General features: G+C 35.3%; 1 protein-coding gene across 1 annotated transcript; it reads left to right on the top strand.

The window, feature by feature from the left end:
- The first annotated feature begins 101 nt into the window (after positions 1 to 101).
- LOC110803835 (U-box domain-containing protein 44) lies at positions 102 to 13,912 on the top strand. The gene is made up of 4 exons (XM_022009372.2): positions 102 to 326; positions 4,171 to 4,739; positions 5,602 to 5,917; positions 12,177 to 13,912. Exons 2-4 carry the CDS (start codon positions 4,185 to 4,187, stop codon positions 13,742 to 13,744), a joined length of 2,439 nt encoding a protein of 812 aa, XP_021865064.1. The 5' UTR covers positions 102 to 326; positions 4,171 to 4,184; the 3' UTR covers positions 13,745 to 13,912.
- Positions 13,913 to 15,727: the final 1,815 nt, after the last annotated feature.

The following is a 15,727-nucleotide window of genomic DNA, read 5'->3' as shown; positions in this document are numbered from 1 at the left end:
CAAAGACTCTATACGACCCTGGGTTTTAACCTTTGAAATGAAGCCCAAATTTGAGCAAAGCGTGTTTGAAGCCCAATATAAAGAAAAAACCTGTTTGAAGCCCAATACAGAGCCAAAAAAAACGCGATTTTCTCTGTCACTGTCACGATTCCCCAGAATCGTCTTCTCCGCTTCTCCCCTCTTCTTTGCTCGAATTGAAGCTGACCATAGTCGTATGCAAAGATCAAATTGAAGCTCGAATCAAGGCATCCCCTCTCTTCTCTTAATGAATCAAAGTTCTCCTTTTATTTAGGAACGAGTTCAACCAAGTTTTCGACTAATACAAGGTAAATTTTTGCTTCTTGTTCTTCACCTCTTCAATTTGAGCAATTGAGATATTCTGTTAAAATTTTCGCAACATTCATTTGATTGATTGATTTTATTTTCGAAATTTTAATTTGATTTATGTATTATCGAAATTTTAATTTATAAATGTCCCGCCCAAATCAATTTCATTGAACTTAATGTTGTTAATTAACTTGATCTGATGCGATTCATTCCTGATCAATTTGTGAGTAAGCGAGTTAGTGTGTGACTGTGAGTGAGTTAGTGTGTGACTGCGAGTTAGTGAGTGAGTTAGTCTGCAATTCAGTCAAGTGTTTTATTGCAATTACATGTTAGTTTAGTTATGGTAGTCTGTAGACTTGTGGTGCTGGCGTGCTGCTCCCAATTCCCATATGATATTACCATGTTTTAGTTGGTTAGTTTAGTTATTGTGATTTATGGTGCTCCTGTTTTAGTTGGAAAAAAGCTACGAATCCCATAATTACTCTTAGTTTGGAATGTTTCATCTTCAAAAATGCGAAAACCAACTCTCATTGTTCACTCAAATGAAGAAGTGAAGTTGCCTTCCATTTTCCAACCTTTTTTTATTACAGTAGGTTGATTACAGGTACTAAAATATGGCAAGTTCTACCAGAAAAAGGAAAAATGCACCAGGAATTAAGTTAATTAATACAAGTTGTAATGTCAATGTCACGGGAACGGGAACGGGAACATCAAGAGATTTGCTGATGAATTTAATTAATAAAGTTTAGTTTAGTTTAGTTTAGTTGAATTTAATTTATATACAGTATACTGTATAATTTACGAGTTTGATTGAATAAGAATCTGGGCATTTCTTTTTGTAATTAAGTTTTTGAATTTGAATTATGGAGCTTGAGGAAATGTAGGTCAGTAGGTGGTGGTGGTTTTGTTCATGGGAAGATAGTGTATTAGGTGAGAGTCAAACTACCGATTCCACAAGAAGGCCTCAATGCCATCACACACACCACTGCAACGATTCGGCCTAATTTAGCAGGCTTTTATTTATAACCCTTTTATGTTAGGATGGAAACTATGAAAATTTGCCTTCTCCTCATGCCCAAGATGGAGCCCCTCCTGCCCGGGGCAGGGATGGGTCTGGAAATTTTGTTCTTATTAGTTTGGAGTGCATTTTCAACAAAATTAATGCTTATGTCATATGGGCTATTAAATATCTGGTATCACATATGCTCGGTTTTTTTTAACTATTTGATTGAAGTTGATGAAAGATATACGCAAGACTTGAAACTAGAAGGATGGACATGAATAATATCTGTACCTAAAGAGAATCAATTTGAAATAAATGTTTGTAAGAAAATAATTTGTAAAAGCTAGTTTTAAACTTTATTGCGAAACAGAGTGATTTAACGGCGGGTCTGCAATTGGGGTTTCTCAATAAAATCAAAGATTTTAGTTGGAAGCTTCTCTTAATTTTGATAAGTGGAGCCGTAGGCTCTTTTTCTTAATTTAAATTTATACAATTAGTCGAAATATATTTGTGAAAAGATTACTCTTGGCATTAGTGTTGTTGGTCAAACTATTTGAATCCTCTTGTCCTTAGGCATTTTCTTTCTAATTAGTTACATTTAATTAATAAACTATAAATGGGACTATTAAATTTAACTTATAAAAAGTTGTGATCTTATCAAATTTACCAATCTGTATGGGTCGGTGATTATAAATACTTATATTAGTAATGATTTTCTGTACACTTTTGCCAAAAAAGTTCTACGACAATTTCTGTGATCATGCAACTTTACCCCTGTGTACATGTTTTCGCTCACAAGTTTCCATTACCATCTCCGAAGAAAAGCATATACATGGGTGGAGTTACATTATCATAAAAATCGACATGATATTATCCTTTAGTAACACTATTACACAAACTCATCTATCAGTTCTGGTTTTCTACCATTTAGTATTGCCTCATGTCATATGAGTAAAGATTACTAATAGGAAGAGCATCAATAGGTCCACTACTGACTTCTGTGTTTGCCTATTTGGTGAAGGTTCTAGTTAGTAATTGAATTACTCATATTATATAATATAATTGCAGTTTGACTTATTTTCGTACGATTCAAGACCCTCATGTTGTATTCAATAGTCATGTACAAATAGTAGCACCAAGGTTGTCAGGATCGGGTTCTTGCCGTGGATTGATAAAGGGGATATGATCAGATCGGATCGGATCGTAGGATCGTAAGACCCTACTAATAGTAAAGATAATGTTTATATTATTAAAGTACAATGTAAAATCATGTATTCTAGTAATCTTAATACTTAAAAGATCATTTTTTACATACATAGATTAATACTTGTGTAGATTCAAGTGCAATTGAGATGTGCGCAAGGTTGTTGAAATTAAGAATTTAAGTGTGATTAACTTCAAGTGTTGATTGATAACATTATATGAATTTCTTTACTTTTTAGTAAAAATGGTAGTTCTTCTTTTATAACAAATTAATTCATTAATAAAAAAGTATGGTATTTCTAATGATATATGATTATGAACCATTAAGTAATAAAAAAAATGATTTATTATGTTGAAATATTGTATGCTGGATCGGATCGTTGGATCAGATAGTAGGACCGTATTTAGATCCTACCACTCAAAATTTTTACCGAAGTAGGACCGTAGACATACTAAAATCCCACCTAAGATCCGGATTGGTGGTGTGGTTTTGGATCGTAGAGTCATAGGATGGTAAGATCCAGATCGGGAGTTTAACAACCATGAGTAGCACTACTATCACTCCCCCTCTTCTCTCAAAAGAAAACTTTAGTCTCTATCTTCTGTGATCAAAAGGGTTATCACTTGCCATCAGCCTATCAATGTTTAACAATGGATTTTTCGCCTCTGTTTCTTCATTTGATACTCCCTCTGTATTTATTTAAGGGATACACTTGCCTTTTCCGGCCGTATTTATTTAAGAGATACACTTGCCATTTTTAGTAACTTATCAACCCACCATCTAATTAAATAATATATCTATACCCCACCCCCACCCCCACCCCCCACTCCTTAACATGACATGGTCCCCACTTATTTTTCTTATTAAAATATCTACTCAACCCCACTTGTTTTATTACTTTATTTCATTCAATTCTTTTTCTTAATACCCGTGCCCGGCCAAGTGTATCTCTTAAATAAATACGGAGGGAGTATGTTTTAATAGTTTATTAACAAGTTTCCTTTCGATAAATTTATTCTCTTTGGTTGTGAAACTTAGGCTCTGTTTGATTCAACTTATGTTGACTGGACTTATCTTATGTAACTGAACTTATCTTATGTCAACTTATATGAACTTATCTGAACGTAATCATTAGTAAATCACTAGTTAGCTTTTGGAATACTTCTTTTTTCTAGATTTGTATTTTGTTGAGTTTTAGTCTTGGTTTCACATTCTACTAAACTAATTGTTGATAGAATCTTCTTTTCCTTGAAGAAAAATAAATGTTTCAAGAACACTTTACACCTTAGACTGGAAATTGAATGAGCAAAGGAAGAAAAACATTAAAACAAGTATTACAAAGGATGAATACTCCTTGCCTATCAACTGTGTGACTCTAGGATTAGGAATAGGAGAAATACGGCCTGTGTATCGTCATGTAGGAGAAATAGGTCGTATCATTCGGAAATGGAGGCATTATGTGAACACTATTTTGCTTCTGGTCCAGGAGGTGCTAGTTGAACATACTTGAGCTATATCATTGCTCGTAGATATGAATAGACTATAGAATGTCAGATCAGTATGCTGTGACCTACCTCTCTTTTTCTTTATGGAGTCAAATCGATACTTGATTAATTTGTATGCGATTGTGTTATAGGTTCTCTGCATAATATGGCCGGGAGTTCAGGTGGCAGTACTGACCTTGATAGCCAGTCAGATGATAGCTCACAAGTCGAGAAACTGCATGTAGAGCCCATCTTCAGCCCATTTGTTTGTCCTTTAACAAAGCGGGTCATGCGCGATCCCGTAACCATAGAAAACGGGAACACTTTCGAACGGGAAGCAATTGAGAAATGGTTTAGAGAATGTAAAGAGAGTGGCAGGAAACCTGCATGTCCATTAACTTTGGAAGATCTGAAAAGCACATATTTGAACCCGAGTATAGCTCTGAGGAACACAATTGAAGAATGGACTGCTAGGAATGAAGCTGCACAGCTTGATATGGCCCGCAGGTCATTATCAACAGGCACTTCCGAAAGGGATATTCTTCAAGCATTGAAATATGTGGAATATATTTCAAAAGATAGCAGATCAAATAAAAAAGCGGTTCATAATCCAGAGATAGTGCAAGCAATTGCTGAAATGCTTAGAAACGGCAGCAGGAAAGTTCGATGTAAAGCGTTGGAAACTCTTCGGGTGATAGCAGAAGATGACTCTGATATGAAGGTTTTTCCTGGTTTACTAATTCCTTGTTGACTTCCTTTTTTAAAAGAAAATCGTCAGAATCAATATGAAGTATTTGTTTATTGTGAAATACAGTACAAGTTCATGAAATTTCTCCTAGCATCACCAATTGTCGATGTATACATACAAAATGACACACAGTTGACAAGCTATAGAATTTTCTTGGTACATACCTCTAGGAAAATTTTGATACTAATAAAAGTCTTTCCTCCATTGACAATCCGTCCTAGTTCAGCTTAAATTATAACATTTTTTCACATGAGTTATAATTGGTATTGCCTTTATATCTCTCCTTTTCCTTTTCCTTGAATTTGATTCTAGTAAAAAAAGTTGGTTTCCAAGCTTTTTTAATCTACTCCCACTGTTTCTTTTTGGCATTTGACAGTATTCACAAGTTTTGCCTTGGCCTTGGTAGTGATTGATACATAAGGAAAAATATAGTCATATGAGATCTTGTTAAATTCATCTCTATATATTGAAATCAGTAAATTTCTATTTATTTTTTTTCATGGTATCAAATTTTTGTAATTTTTACTTATTGATAGCCGGAGATTTTTATGGTCAAATTTTTATAATTTTTACTTATTGATAATATTAATTACTGAATGTTGAAGTGTGTAGACTTAAAAGAAACGGAGGTAGTATTAGTTCTTTTCTGCAGAATATCCCGATATTGGTCTACTATGTTCGTTTTGCTTAGGTCCAGAATTGGTGATGCTGGGAGCAACTTCTAAGTTTGTCTTATCCAACAAATGAGTGATACTTGACATTGTATTCTACTCCCAGTTTTTCTTTGGAAAGGTTTTGTAATTGAAGTTGCAAATAAAACTCTATGTCCCTGCAGGAAGTAATGGGTGAAGGGTTTACTGTACGTACCATAGTGAAATTTTTGTCCCCTGAGCAGACCTTACGAAAGGAAAAGGAAGAAGCCATCTCTTTGCTATATGAGCTTTCTAAATCTCAAAATCTTTCTGAGAAAATTGGTTCAATCAATGGAGCAATTCTTATCTTAATTGGGATGGCCAGCAGTAAGTCGGAAAACATTTTGAGTGTTGACAAAGCTCATAAAACACTGGATAATCTGGCACAGAGCGAAAATAACGTTCGACTGATGGCTGAAAGTGGTAGACTGCAGCCTCTTCTGACACTACTTCTTGAAGGTGATTTCTCTCTCTCTTTAACATATTTAATGCATGTTTCTCTGATTTGTTTACTTTAAAAAAGAGACATGGATATGCTATCTTAAAGGACAGTGTAGGTGAGCTACTGATGCATGTTGCTCCTAAATTATGTTCCTTAGTTTTGGACAGTAATTTTGTTACAAGCTTGTGTCTGCATATGTTGCAGAAATATGAATGTAAATTATCTCACTTAAACCTTTACTTTAGGTCATTTCTCAAAATTATCCTCACACTTTTACCTCTTGAAGGTAATCATAAAGTGGGAGTACATCATTAGATTGTATGGGAAAACGGATGATTTTTTATTGATTCTCCCATTACCTTGCATTTCTCTCTACTTTCTCAGTTTTCTCCTCTCCATCACCTTATACCCCTCTTCACCCCCCGTTGTCAAGGAAAAATACTAGAACAAGAATAAGAATGAGTTTAGGAAATTGTTGCGTCGTGGTGACCAAACCATTGCCTTCAAAACGAGATTTGGTGCAACCGGGGTGCACAATTGTATTCACCTATTCGTTCCCTAAGGTTTACACAACTCTCAACACACAATGACACTCTTGGGTGTGAGATGATGTCATTAAAACTTATGCCCAAAAGATAGAAAAGAAGATGAAAGAAAGAGATAACAAGTGTGTATATTTCTCATGCTGGTTTTCCAAAATGGAAGAGTATATATAGTATTCAAATCAAGAAGTAAAAAGGAAGCTATGCAGGTTTTGGGGAAAACCAACAACAAAAAGAAGTCCAACAAGTTGATCAATGACAATCAAGAGTAATAAAATGACTCATAATAATGAGAGATTAATTATCTCCATAAACATGGAGAATAATCGCAAAAGCCACTCATCAAAATCAGTAAAGGAGAGGTTACATATGATTTAGTGGAGGAATCAAAACAACCCAAGGAAGTCAAGAGACTCAAATGAATCCAATGACCATCATCAATATACTTATGTATGATTATGAAGAGTTTATTAACCTCCTCAATCAAGAGGATCACCAAGAAACTAACTCAGAATAATTAAGTCACTTAAAACATCATAAAAAAGGTTGTTACAAAAGGAATCCAAAGGAAGCAAAGAAAAACCGGAAAAAAAAGGCTTTTGGCATTCGCCCAATCAGGCACGAGTGAAACTCGCCCGGTTTCCCTCTCTCTCAACATCCTTTGACCACCAACACCTTCTAACCCACCCGAAATCAATTGTACTTGAATACTATCGAATTTGAATTGCACTGAAATCGACCGAATTTGAATTATAGGGAAGCAAATTAAGCCTCCTTCAAAGCCGTAACAAAGACAAAGAAGGTTTCCTAAAACTACCCCTGAGAGGAAGATGGGTGGTGGTGGGTTAGTTTTCTGAAGAGGATGAGGGGTGGCAGTGGTGGCCTACTATCCTAAATTGGTGGTTGTACTTTCTTGGGCAGGTGCTGGTGGTGGTCTGGGAGAAAGAAAGGGGATGAGGCCTGTGCAGCATAGTGAAGAACTACGTTGGGATCAAGGTGGCAAGCAAGTTAGTTGGTTAGGGTTTAGTTAGGTCACCTGGTAAGTCAAAGTCATTGGAATCGGATTCCCGGTAACTGGAGTCTTTTTTGGGTCTATTGTCAATAGGGTTATTATGATGATCAATCAATATTAGTCACCCGGGTTGGGTAAATCTAATTTTAGATACTTCTTCCAATTTTTTTTTACATGCACCATTTGGGTTGGTCACAAACATTAAGAAAGGAAGTGAATATCAAGAATGTCCATGTGATAACAAACAAATTTGGTAGAAAATTGTATTAATGGTAAATGTAAATTATGTATAAGGGTAAAATGGGTATTTGGTGTATGAACACGCTTGGGTAATTGGTGTGTGAACACACCAAATAGCATGTGAATATTTCCCCTTTATCAGTCCCCTTTCCTTATTGAGTTGTTTTTTTATTAGTCTCTCTTGAAATATTTCCTTATTTGTCCGACATTTATCCTCTTTATACCCTTATAGACATCCAACTTGTTCACTTGTTTACTCCCAAGTAAACTTTTATCCCCATTTTCATAACGTAGTTATACAAAAGTCGTGTAATTTTTAAAGTAGTAAATACCAAAAATCCTAAGTAAGAATTGCTTGAATGATAAGTTAAAGGTATCAATTTCGCAATCTATAAGAGAATAAGAGATACGGGGAAACTTTCCACTTTAGACATAAAAAGGGAGAAGTAAGACCAGCAAAAATAATAGTTTTTGAACATTTCAAGATGTAAGCAGTCTACAACTGTAAAGCAGGGGTTTGAAAAACATATAAAGAGGGAGGGAAAAGAAAGAAAAGGAAAGGAAGAATATACTGAAAAAGTAATAACCGGATCATTAAATTGGCAGTGGAAAGTGGAAACCATGTGTTAATAATGTTTGCCAAAAAAATTGTAATAATGATAGTAAAATGTGGCTAGATAGCTTAATGAGTAGTTAGGAGTGTATGCTTTGTTGGTTGTTTAGGTCTTTGGTAGGGTGGCCCTTGATAGAAGGTAAGCCCCTCCTTAGGTCTTAGTTATACTTTTGTAAAGTTTTGTTTATGGTGTTTATACTCCCTCCGTCTTAAATTAGTTGTTACATTTACCTTTGCACAAAGTTTTAGGTGATAAGTGGTTCTTTGGTTATCAATTGTTATTTTATTGAAAAAGTAGATGTGATAGGAGTTAGTGGGGTATTTTTTTAATTGAATGAGAGAGGGTGTAAGGACCAAAAAAATTTAGTGGGAAGAGAGACAATATAATAATTGTGAGGTCATTCCTAATTTAGAAGTGATTTTCTTACTTACTGATTGACAAACGATTTTTGCGTCGTTGACGAACACCTCTTAATCAAACAAAAATTTATAAGCTCCTAAACAAATTAACTATATTGACTATAGTGGCAAGCGTAGGGATCGTCCCAAGAGAATGGATACCTGTGATTTTCCAAATTAATTGAATTCACAAGCTAGCTCAAGCGGAAAATGTGTGTATGTATGTATAAATCTACTGAAATTAAAATGTATGTAATATGCACAAGTAAAGAAACTCTAGAGATTTCGGGAATTAGCAAAGGGATTCGAATTGGGAGTTTCGGAGATCCTAAAATCTCATGACATGCAACGACTAAATGAATGAATGCAATGACCAATATATGGCTTCGAATACCTTTTGGTTTCAAGCACTAGTCAACTAATCCTAATCTAGCTTTCGCTACAATCAAGATTTGAAGAGGAACTCATGAACGAACAAGCCAAAGTAATGTAAGCCACGAATCACGCTTTAGCGCCAGTTCGAAGCCAAACACTCCAACATTCTAGCAATCTAGGTTAGCTAAACCTAAACTAACTAGATATGGAATCAAACATCATTTAATCAATTTAATCACAAAAACAATCACAAAATAATCTCCAAAATCCCCAATTTTAAATCCAAAGCTTCACCCCTAATCTCTAGAACACAAACTATTCGATAAGCATAATTAGAACTAGAATTAAACTAGAATGACACCTAATCATGAAACTAATTAAAGAAATCAAACAAATTCAATCAACCAAAATCAAACATGAAAAATCTATGCCAAAAATTCACCAAAATTTAATGTGCAAAATTAATCCAAAATCAAACATTGAAATCAAAGTATAAACGAATCTATGAAGCATTTAAAGAATTTAAGAACAAATTAAAGAAGAGAGTAAAGAATTATACCAAAATTGCTTGAAATTGAAAACCAAAATGTGAAGAACTTGAAGAACATAATCTGAAAATTGCGTCAAAAGAGCTATGAATTTGATGAACGAAAACAGAAATTTAAGTGTTTAATCTTGAGAATTAAAGCCTAAAATCTAATCCTAATCTATCCTATGCTATCTACCTTGCTCTCCTCTCTACTCGCTACTGTACTGCTCTATTCTATCGCTGCCCAAAACTCTCTCCTCTTCGAAATGCTGCTGCTGCTCTTTTATCGGTTCAGCCCCGTGCAGCTGTGCGCACGCACAAGAGGGCTGTGCGCGCGCACAGACCCTGCTCTGCGCCCCCACACAGCAAATCTCTGCGCACGCACCAACTTCCATCACACTCTGCCTATTTCGTGCGCCCCCACGAGGCAGGTCTGTGCGCGCGCACAGACCTGTAGCTACTGTTATGTTGATGTTTTGCTACTGTGTGAATGCTGCTATGGGCTATAGCTGCTGCCTGCTTGTGCATTGACCTGCTGTGGTGCGCTAAATTGCTGTCAAGTGCAGTGAGCTGTTCGAATGCTAAGTACGTGCATAGGCTTGTGCATATGGTGCTGCGTCGCTGCATATTGACTTGGTCGTCGCTGCACATTGGTGCATCGTATAGCATAAAATAGAATCCGCCGCTGCACAAAATAAAGCGTCGTATAGCACGTTAGAAAACCGTATAGCACATTGACGAATCGGGTAACATATCATAAAAATCGTAAAGCACGTTATTAAAATCGGAAAGCATATTATTAATTCGTCTAACGTTTTTACAAATCGTAAAACATATTACTCGTCGACAAGCATAATGACACGTTATTTAACACGTTAATACTCCAAATGATCCTACGCAATGAAAAAGAGCATAAAAGGCACGTTTAGAGCAAAAACTACTAAAATATACGCAAGACGGGAAAATGTCACGATTAATGCAAAAATGTGAAAAACGAACTAAAAACAACAAAAATAAGTAAAAGTAAGAATAAAATGCTAATAAAACGAAATAAAATCCTAGGCGAAGAGCGACATAAATGTCCCTCATCACTGATAAAAAAATTATGTTTCTTTGTAGCTTTTTGTTATTAACTTTTCAAATACGGGATAACTTGTTCACAATTTCACATGTGGAGTATTTAGGAAAATAGCCACATTTTGTTAGAGGTCGTTTTTAAGAAATTCACTCCAAATTACATAATTATCCTTTATAATTTATATCACAATTCTATGGATCTATCATAACAAAGTAAGAGTAATATGGGAGAATTCACTTTACTTAGTAGGTTTGAATAGTTGCCTATTTTTTTAGGACATACCAAAATGAAAATGCAGTGAATAAAATTGGGGCGTAGGTAGCAACATTTTGCTAAGATTTGAACTGTTTGTCTTATCTTAGAGGTAGTTGGATATAGTTCTATCTTTTACTTGTGTTATTCACGGGGAGTATCCAATTAAGCCCATAGGAAATGCAAACAGTTAGTGTATAAATCAATGAGAAATATTGAATCGCAAAACTAATGAGGGAAGGACGAGGCCAATGTTATCATAACGTTTTCCCCATAATTGGTTGTTACTACGTCTATAATTAGTTTTCTTATCCTTTTTACAATTGTGATTTGTCTACAACTCCAAGTAGAACGCAATAGCCTGGACATTAAGGATAGAAAAACAGCAATTTGTAATTCTATCATGAGTAAAAAAATTGGAAATATTTTATTTTCACGACAATAATTTTAATTGCGTGGGTGGTTTCCTATATACTAATTCGAACATGTAGAAAAAACACTTGGCAGCAAGTAGGATGCCAAGTGTAAAACCCCATGAGCAGCCCTTAGTTTTTGCTACCATCACTCTCTCTCTGTGTGCATCATTTTCCTTGTCTTGCAGAGTAATTAGATAAAATTTTATGGGGCACTGAAGTACTTAGACTGTGCAAACCAACTGGTGCTGTTGAGGAACCTACCGGCTACTGTATTCACTGTTAAATATAGTTGAAGCATATTAGGTTAGAGTGGGAATCGAACTGAATATCGAATGTCACAGTTATTTGTGTGAGATACCAGTTTTTCACATTAGGATGGCACGCCCCACCTATCAGCCTAAATTAGAACTAGGAGAGGGTTTGCTAGTTGGAATTAACGGCATGAGATAAAGAACAAGACACACCACCAATGAGCCTGTGTTTGCACAAGCACATAACAGAAATTTTGACATGTTTTGTTTTTCTTGTTTTGGCTATTTGTCTCTGCAAGAGCTCTTCCTATCTGGGCATGAGAAGACAACGGGGTAACTTGGCTAGGTTACGTGAGATTGGTCACTAATCACTATGTTTAGAGCATTTAGACATGCTTGTCAAATAAATATTTACCTATTTTCTCATTCATTTATCTACTTTTTTTCATATCTGGTTTTGTTATTTCAAAATTCTGTACTTGGCAACAGTACGTGTTGGAGACTATTCCCTTGATAAGGATGCTATGGGGTTAGACTGAAGCCTTCGTATTGCTTGCATATCTTTGCAGGAACTCCTGAAACTAAATTATCCATGGCTTCATTCCTTGGTGACCTGAGTCTAAACGCCGATGTCAAGGTTCAGGTAGCTAAAAGTGTGGGTTCATCACTTGTGAATCTCATGAGAAATGATGACATACAATCTAGGGAAGCCTCCTTGAAAGCCTTGAACCAGATTTCGTCATACGATGCAAGTGCGAAGGTATTAATTGAAGCAGGAATTCTTCCTCCCTTAGTGGAGTACCTGTTTGGTATTGGTGTGAAACATCTTCCCATGCGACTGAAAGAGGTTTCAGCTACTATTCTTTCAAATGTGGTGAATTCAGGGTATGAAATTGATTCAGTAATAATAGGGTCTGAAAACCAGACATTAGTTTCTGAAGAGATACTACACAACCTCCTCCAACTTATCAGCAATACTGGTCCATCAATTGAGTGCAAACTTCTCCAGGTTCTTGTTGGACTGACCAGTTACCCAAAAACTGTTGTAAATGTGGTTGCAGCCATCAAAAGCTCTGGTGCTACTATCAGTTTGGTCCAGTTCATTGAGGAGCGTGAGTTGCGTTTAGCTGCGGTGAAACTTCTGTATAACCTTTCTTTTTTCATGGCGCAAGAACTAGCTGATGCTTTACTTGCTGCTGGCCAGCTTGGGGCTCTCATCAGAATTATATCAGAGAACAATGGAATTACTGAAGAGCAAGCTGCAGCTGTTGGCCTATTGGCTGAACTTCCTGAAAGAGATCTTGCACTCACTCAGCGAATGCTTAAAGAAGATACTTTTGGGCTCATCATATCTAGAGTAAAGAGAATCAGGCAGGGGGAAGCTAGAGGTGGCCGTTTTATGACTCCATACCTAGAAGGGCTTGTACGTTCTCTTGCAAGGGTTACATATGTGTTAGCTGAAGATCGCGATATACTGGCTTTCTGCCGTGACCAAAATCTTGGATGGCTATTCACTGACTTGCTACAGGCCAATGGGATTGACAATGTGCAAATAGCTTCTGCTTGGGCTTTGGAGAACCTTTCTTCAGAATCCAAAACTTTGACGAAAAAGCCAGAGCTTCCCTCACCTGGTATGTTGGGATCAATCTTCGGCTGTTTTATCAAACCACCTACAATATCTGGATTGTGCCCTGTTCATCAAGGTCTCTGTTCTTTAAAGGAGACATTTTGTCTAGTAGAGGGTCATGGTGTGGATAAGTTGGTAGCACTTCTAGATCACACGAATGAGAATGTTGTCGTGGCATCACTTGCCGCTCTATCCACCTTGTTGGATGATGGAGTTAACATTGACGAAGGGGTTATTACCATACATAAAGCTGATGGTACCAAACCCATCTTGGATGTTTTGGTGGAAAAACGTACAGAAGACCTGAGAAAGAGGGCGGTTTGGGTGGTCGAGAGGCTGTTACGGGTTGATCTAATAGCATATGACATTTCTAATGATCAGAACGTTGGAACAGCACTTGTCGATGCTTTCCAACATGGAGACTATCGCACTAAACAAATTGCTGAGCGTGCATTGAAGCATGTTGACAGGATGCCTAACTTCTCTGGGATATTCCCCAATAATGGATAGTCTATCACTTTCTTCACACCAATCTTCAGTGTTTGTGGGAAACGGTGCCGAAAATGTACAAGTGTGTATTATGTTTTTACGTTTGTTGTAAAGCCCATTATTTCAATCTTCTTTTGTTTTGTAACATATACCAAGTAATATATACAGAATACATACAGCTTCTTTATAGTCAGTGCTTCTACTTTCTTTCAGTCTTCTTATCATTAAAACGTCAGAAAAAAAAGCATAAAAAAAACATAATTACTTGGTAACTTGTTGATTCGTCTCAATAAGTAGTTTAATAATATCAAAGTTTTATATTTTTTTATTAACGTATAATTATAGAAATTAACGATATAAAGTGTGATAAAAACAAATTTAACCAAGGAAAGTGAGATGAATTTTCAGAAAACGGAGAGAGTATAACTGAGTGAAACTTCTTGTTATTCCTTAGCCGAAACAGGGACTCCTTCCCACCAATCTATCTTAATTAGCTGGAAATTTTCTCAAGAACTTTAAGGTGTAGGGAAGATGTATTCTCGAAGAAAATTCAAGTTTAAATAAATGATCTTCTTGTCGATTAGAGTAATTAATAACATTTTTACCATGTTTTCTTAATTCTAAAAAATAAACCATGTAGCAAAAGATAAGCCGCGAATTGGATATAGAGATTCAAAAGATAAATGAGGAGTGCATAATCAACGAGATGCGTACATCTTTATCAATTTGTCCCACGAATCTTTTGGGTTATTATCCTCTAAACGAATCAGGTTTCTAATCTTCCAAAGTCTTGCGTAGGTCTTGATGTATTAATTGTACTTTGCCAAACGAGAAATTCGTCTCCCGGTTAAAAGTTTCTACCTTGTACTTGTCCTGATATCATCCATGGCTAAACCCATCTCTTGATACCTGGTATAACCAAACACATGCCACAGGCGATTAGGAACAAACTCTTCAACTACAATATCAAAAACAAATAATAGAGGACACAATTTTCTATGATGAAATTTATATTTTCTGCCTCAAATAATATCGTATTATTAAGTTCAATTGATGATTTCTCTTACCAATATTTTGCGATGCGTGCAAGATAACTATTTGAAAGGTAACTGCAAGATAATTGTTTGAAAGGTTCCAAATTAAATGTCATCTCTATTTAAAGCATTTACATAGTGAAACAATGCAATACTTATGCCCTTATAGACGAAACATCTAAATTGTAGAATCAAAGTAAACAAATTAATTAACATCTAAAAATGGTGTAGTTGTCATATTTTTTTTTATCCCTCCATTTGGACCTTCAATCTTGCACACTTGATTTTTCGTTTTCGACCATTATAAAAATCTAAAGCTACCTATTATTTTTACCAACTTTACATTTTTTTGTGTAAACGTTATTACAACATTACGATAATATTATTTCACTAATTACTCATTAAGCCAAATTTCTTTCAGTAATAATATCATTTTTTATGGTGAAATAAAAATCTCTATTTTAGAATATCTTTATTCCATAAGAAAAATTTCAGGTCATTATATAGAGTTCCACTACTTTTTTCCCATTACTCGTTGATTTGATTAGATAATCAACTATATCGTCAGGAATTGTTTAATTGATAGTGTAACTAATCAAATTTTGTTTTTGTTTTGTTAATTTGTGCAGGGTTTAGGAGAAGAATATTCTTACGTTTATCAACGAATATGCGCAACTTTAGCCTATAGAAAAACAAAAGATCTTGCGCGCACAAGGTGTACAATAAATTTATAATAGCTTGCAATTTTTTGGGATGAACACAGTATTATTTTTTGATTTACTTCTATTTTTGTAAATTGCATAGACTTGTATTACGTTTATTTTGCAAAAGTAAATTGATTGATTTTAGTTTTTCGTATTTAGTTATTTTTTTATTTTGGCAATTGTATTAAATTCTGGAATATTATTTTATTTTTTTTCATTTATAGATTGTTATTTATATATTTAACATGGAAAAATCATACGGAGTA

This window comes from Spinacia oleracea, chromosome 1, assembly GCF_020520425.1.
Source record: "Spinacia oleracea cultivar Varoflay chromosome 1, BTI_SOV_V1, whole genome shotgun sequence".
In the NCBI taxonomy this organism is placed as follows: Eukaryota; Viridiplantae; Streptophyta; class Magnoliopsida; order Caryophyllales; family Amaranthaceae; genus Spinacia; species Spinacia oleracea.
This window is presented reverse-complemented; position numbering and strand designations above follow the sequence as displayed.

Coding starts and splice junctions, on each gene's coding strand:
- LOC110803835 (XM_022009372.2), top strand. CDS start 4,185: ATGGCCGGGAGTTCAGGTGGCAGTACTGACCTTGATAGCCAGTCAGAT. Junction 4,740..5,601: donor AAGATGACTCTGATATGAAG/GTTTTTCCTGGT, acceptor ATGTCCCTGCAG/GAAGTAATGGGTGAAGGGTT. Junction 5,918..12,176: donor TCTGACACTACTTCTTGAAG/GTGATTTCTCTC, acceptor ATATCTTTGCAG/GAACTCCTGAAACTAAATTA.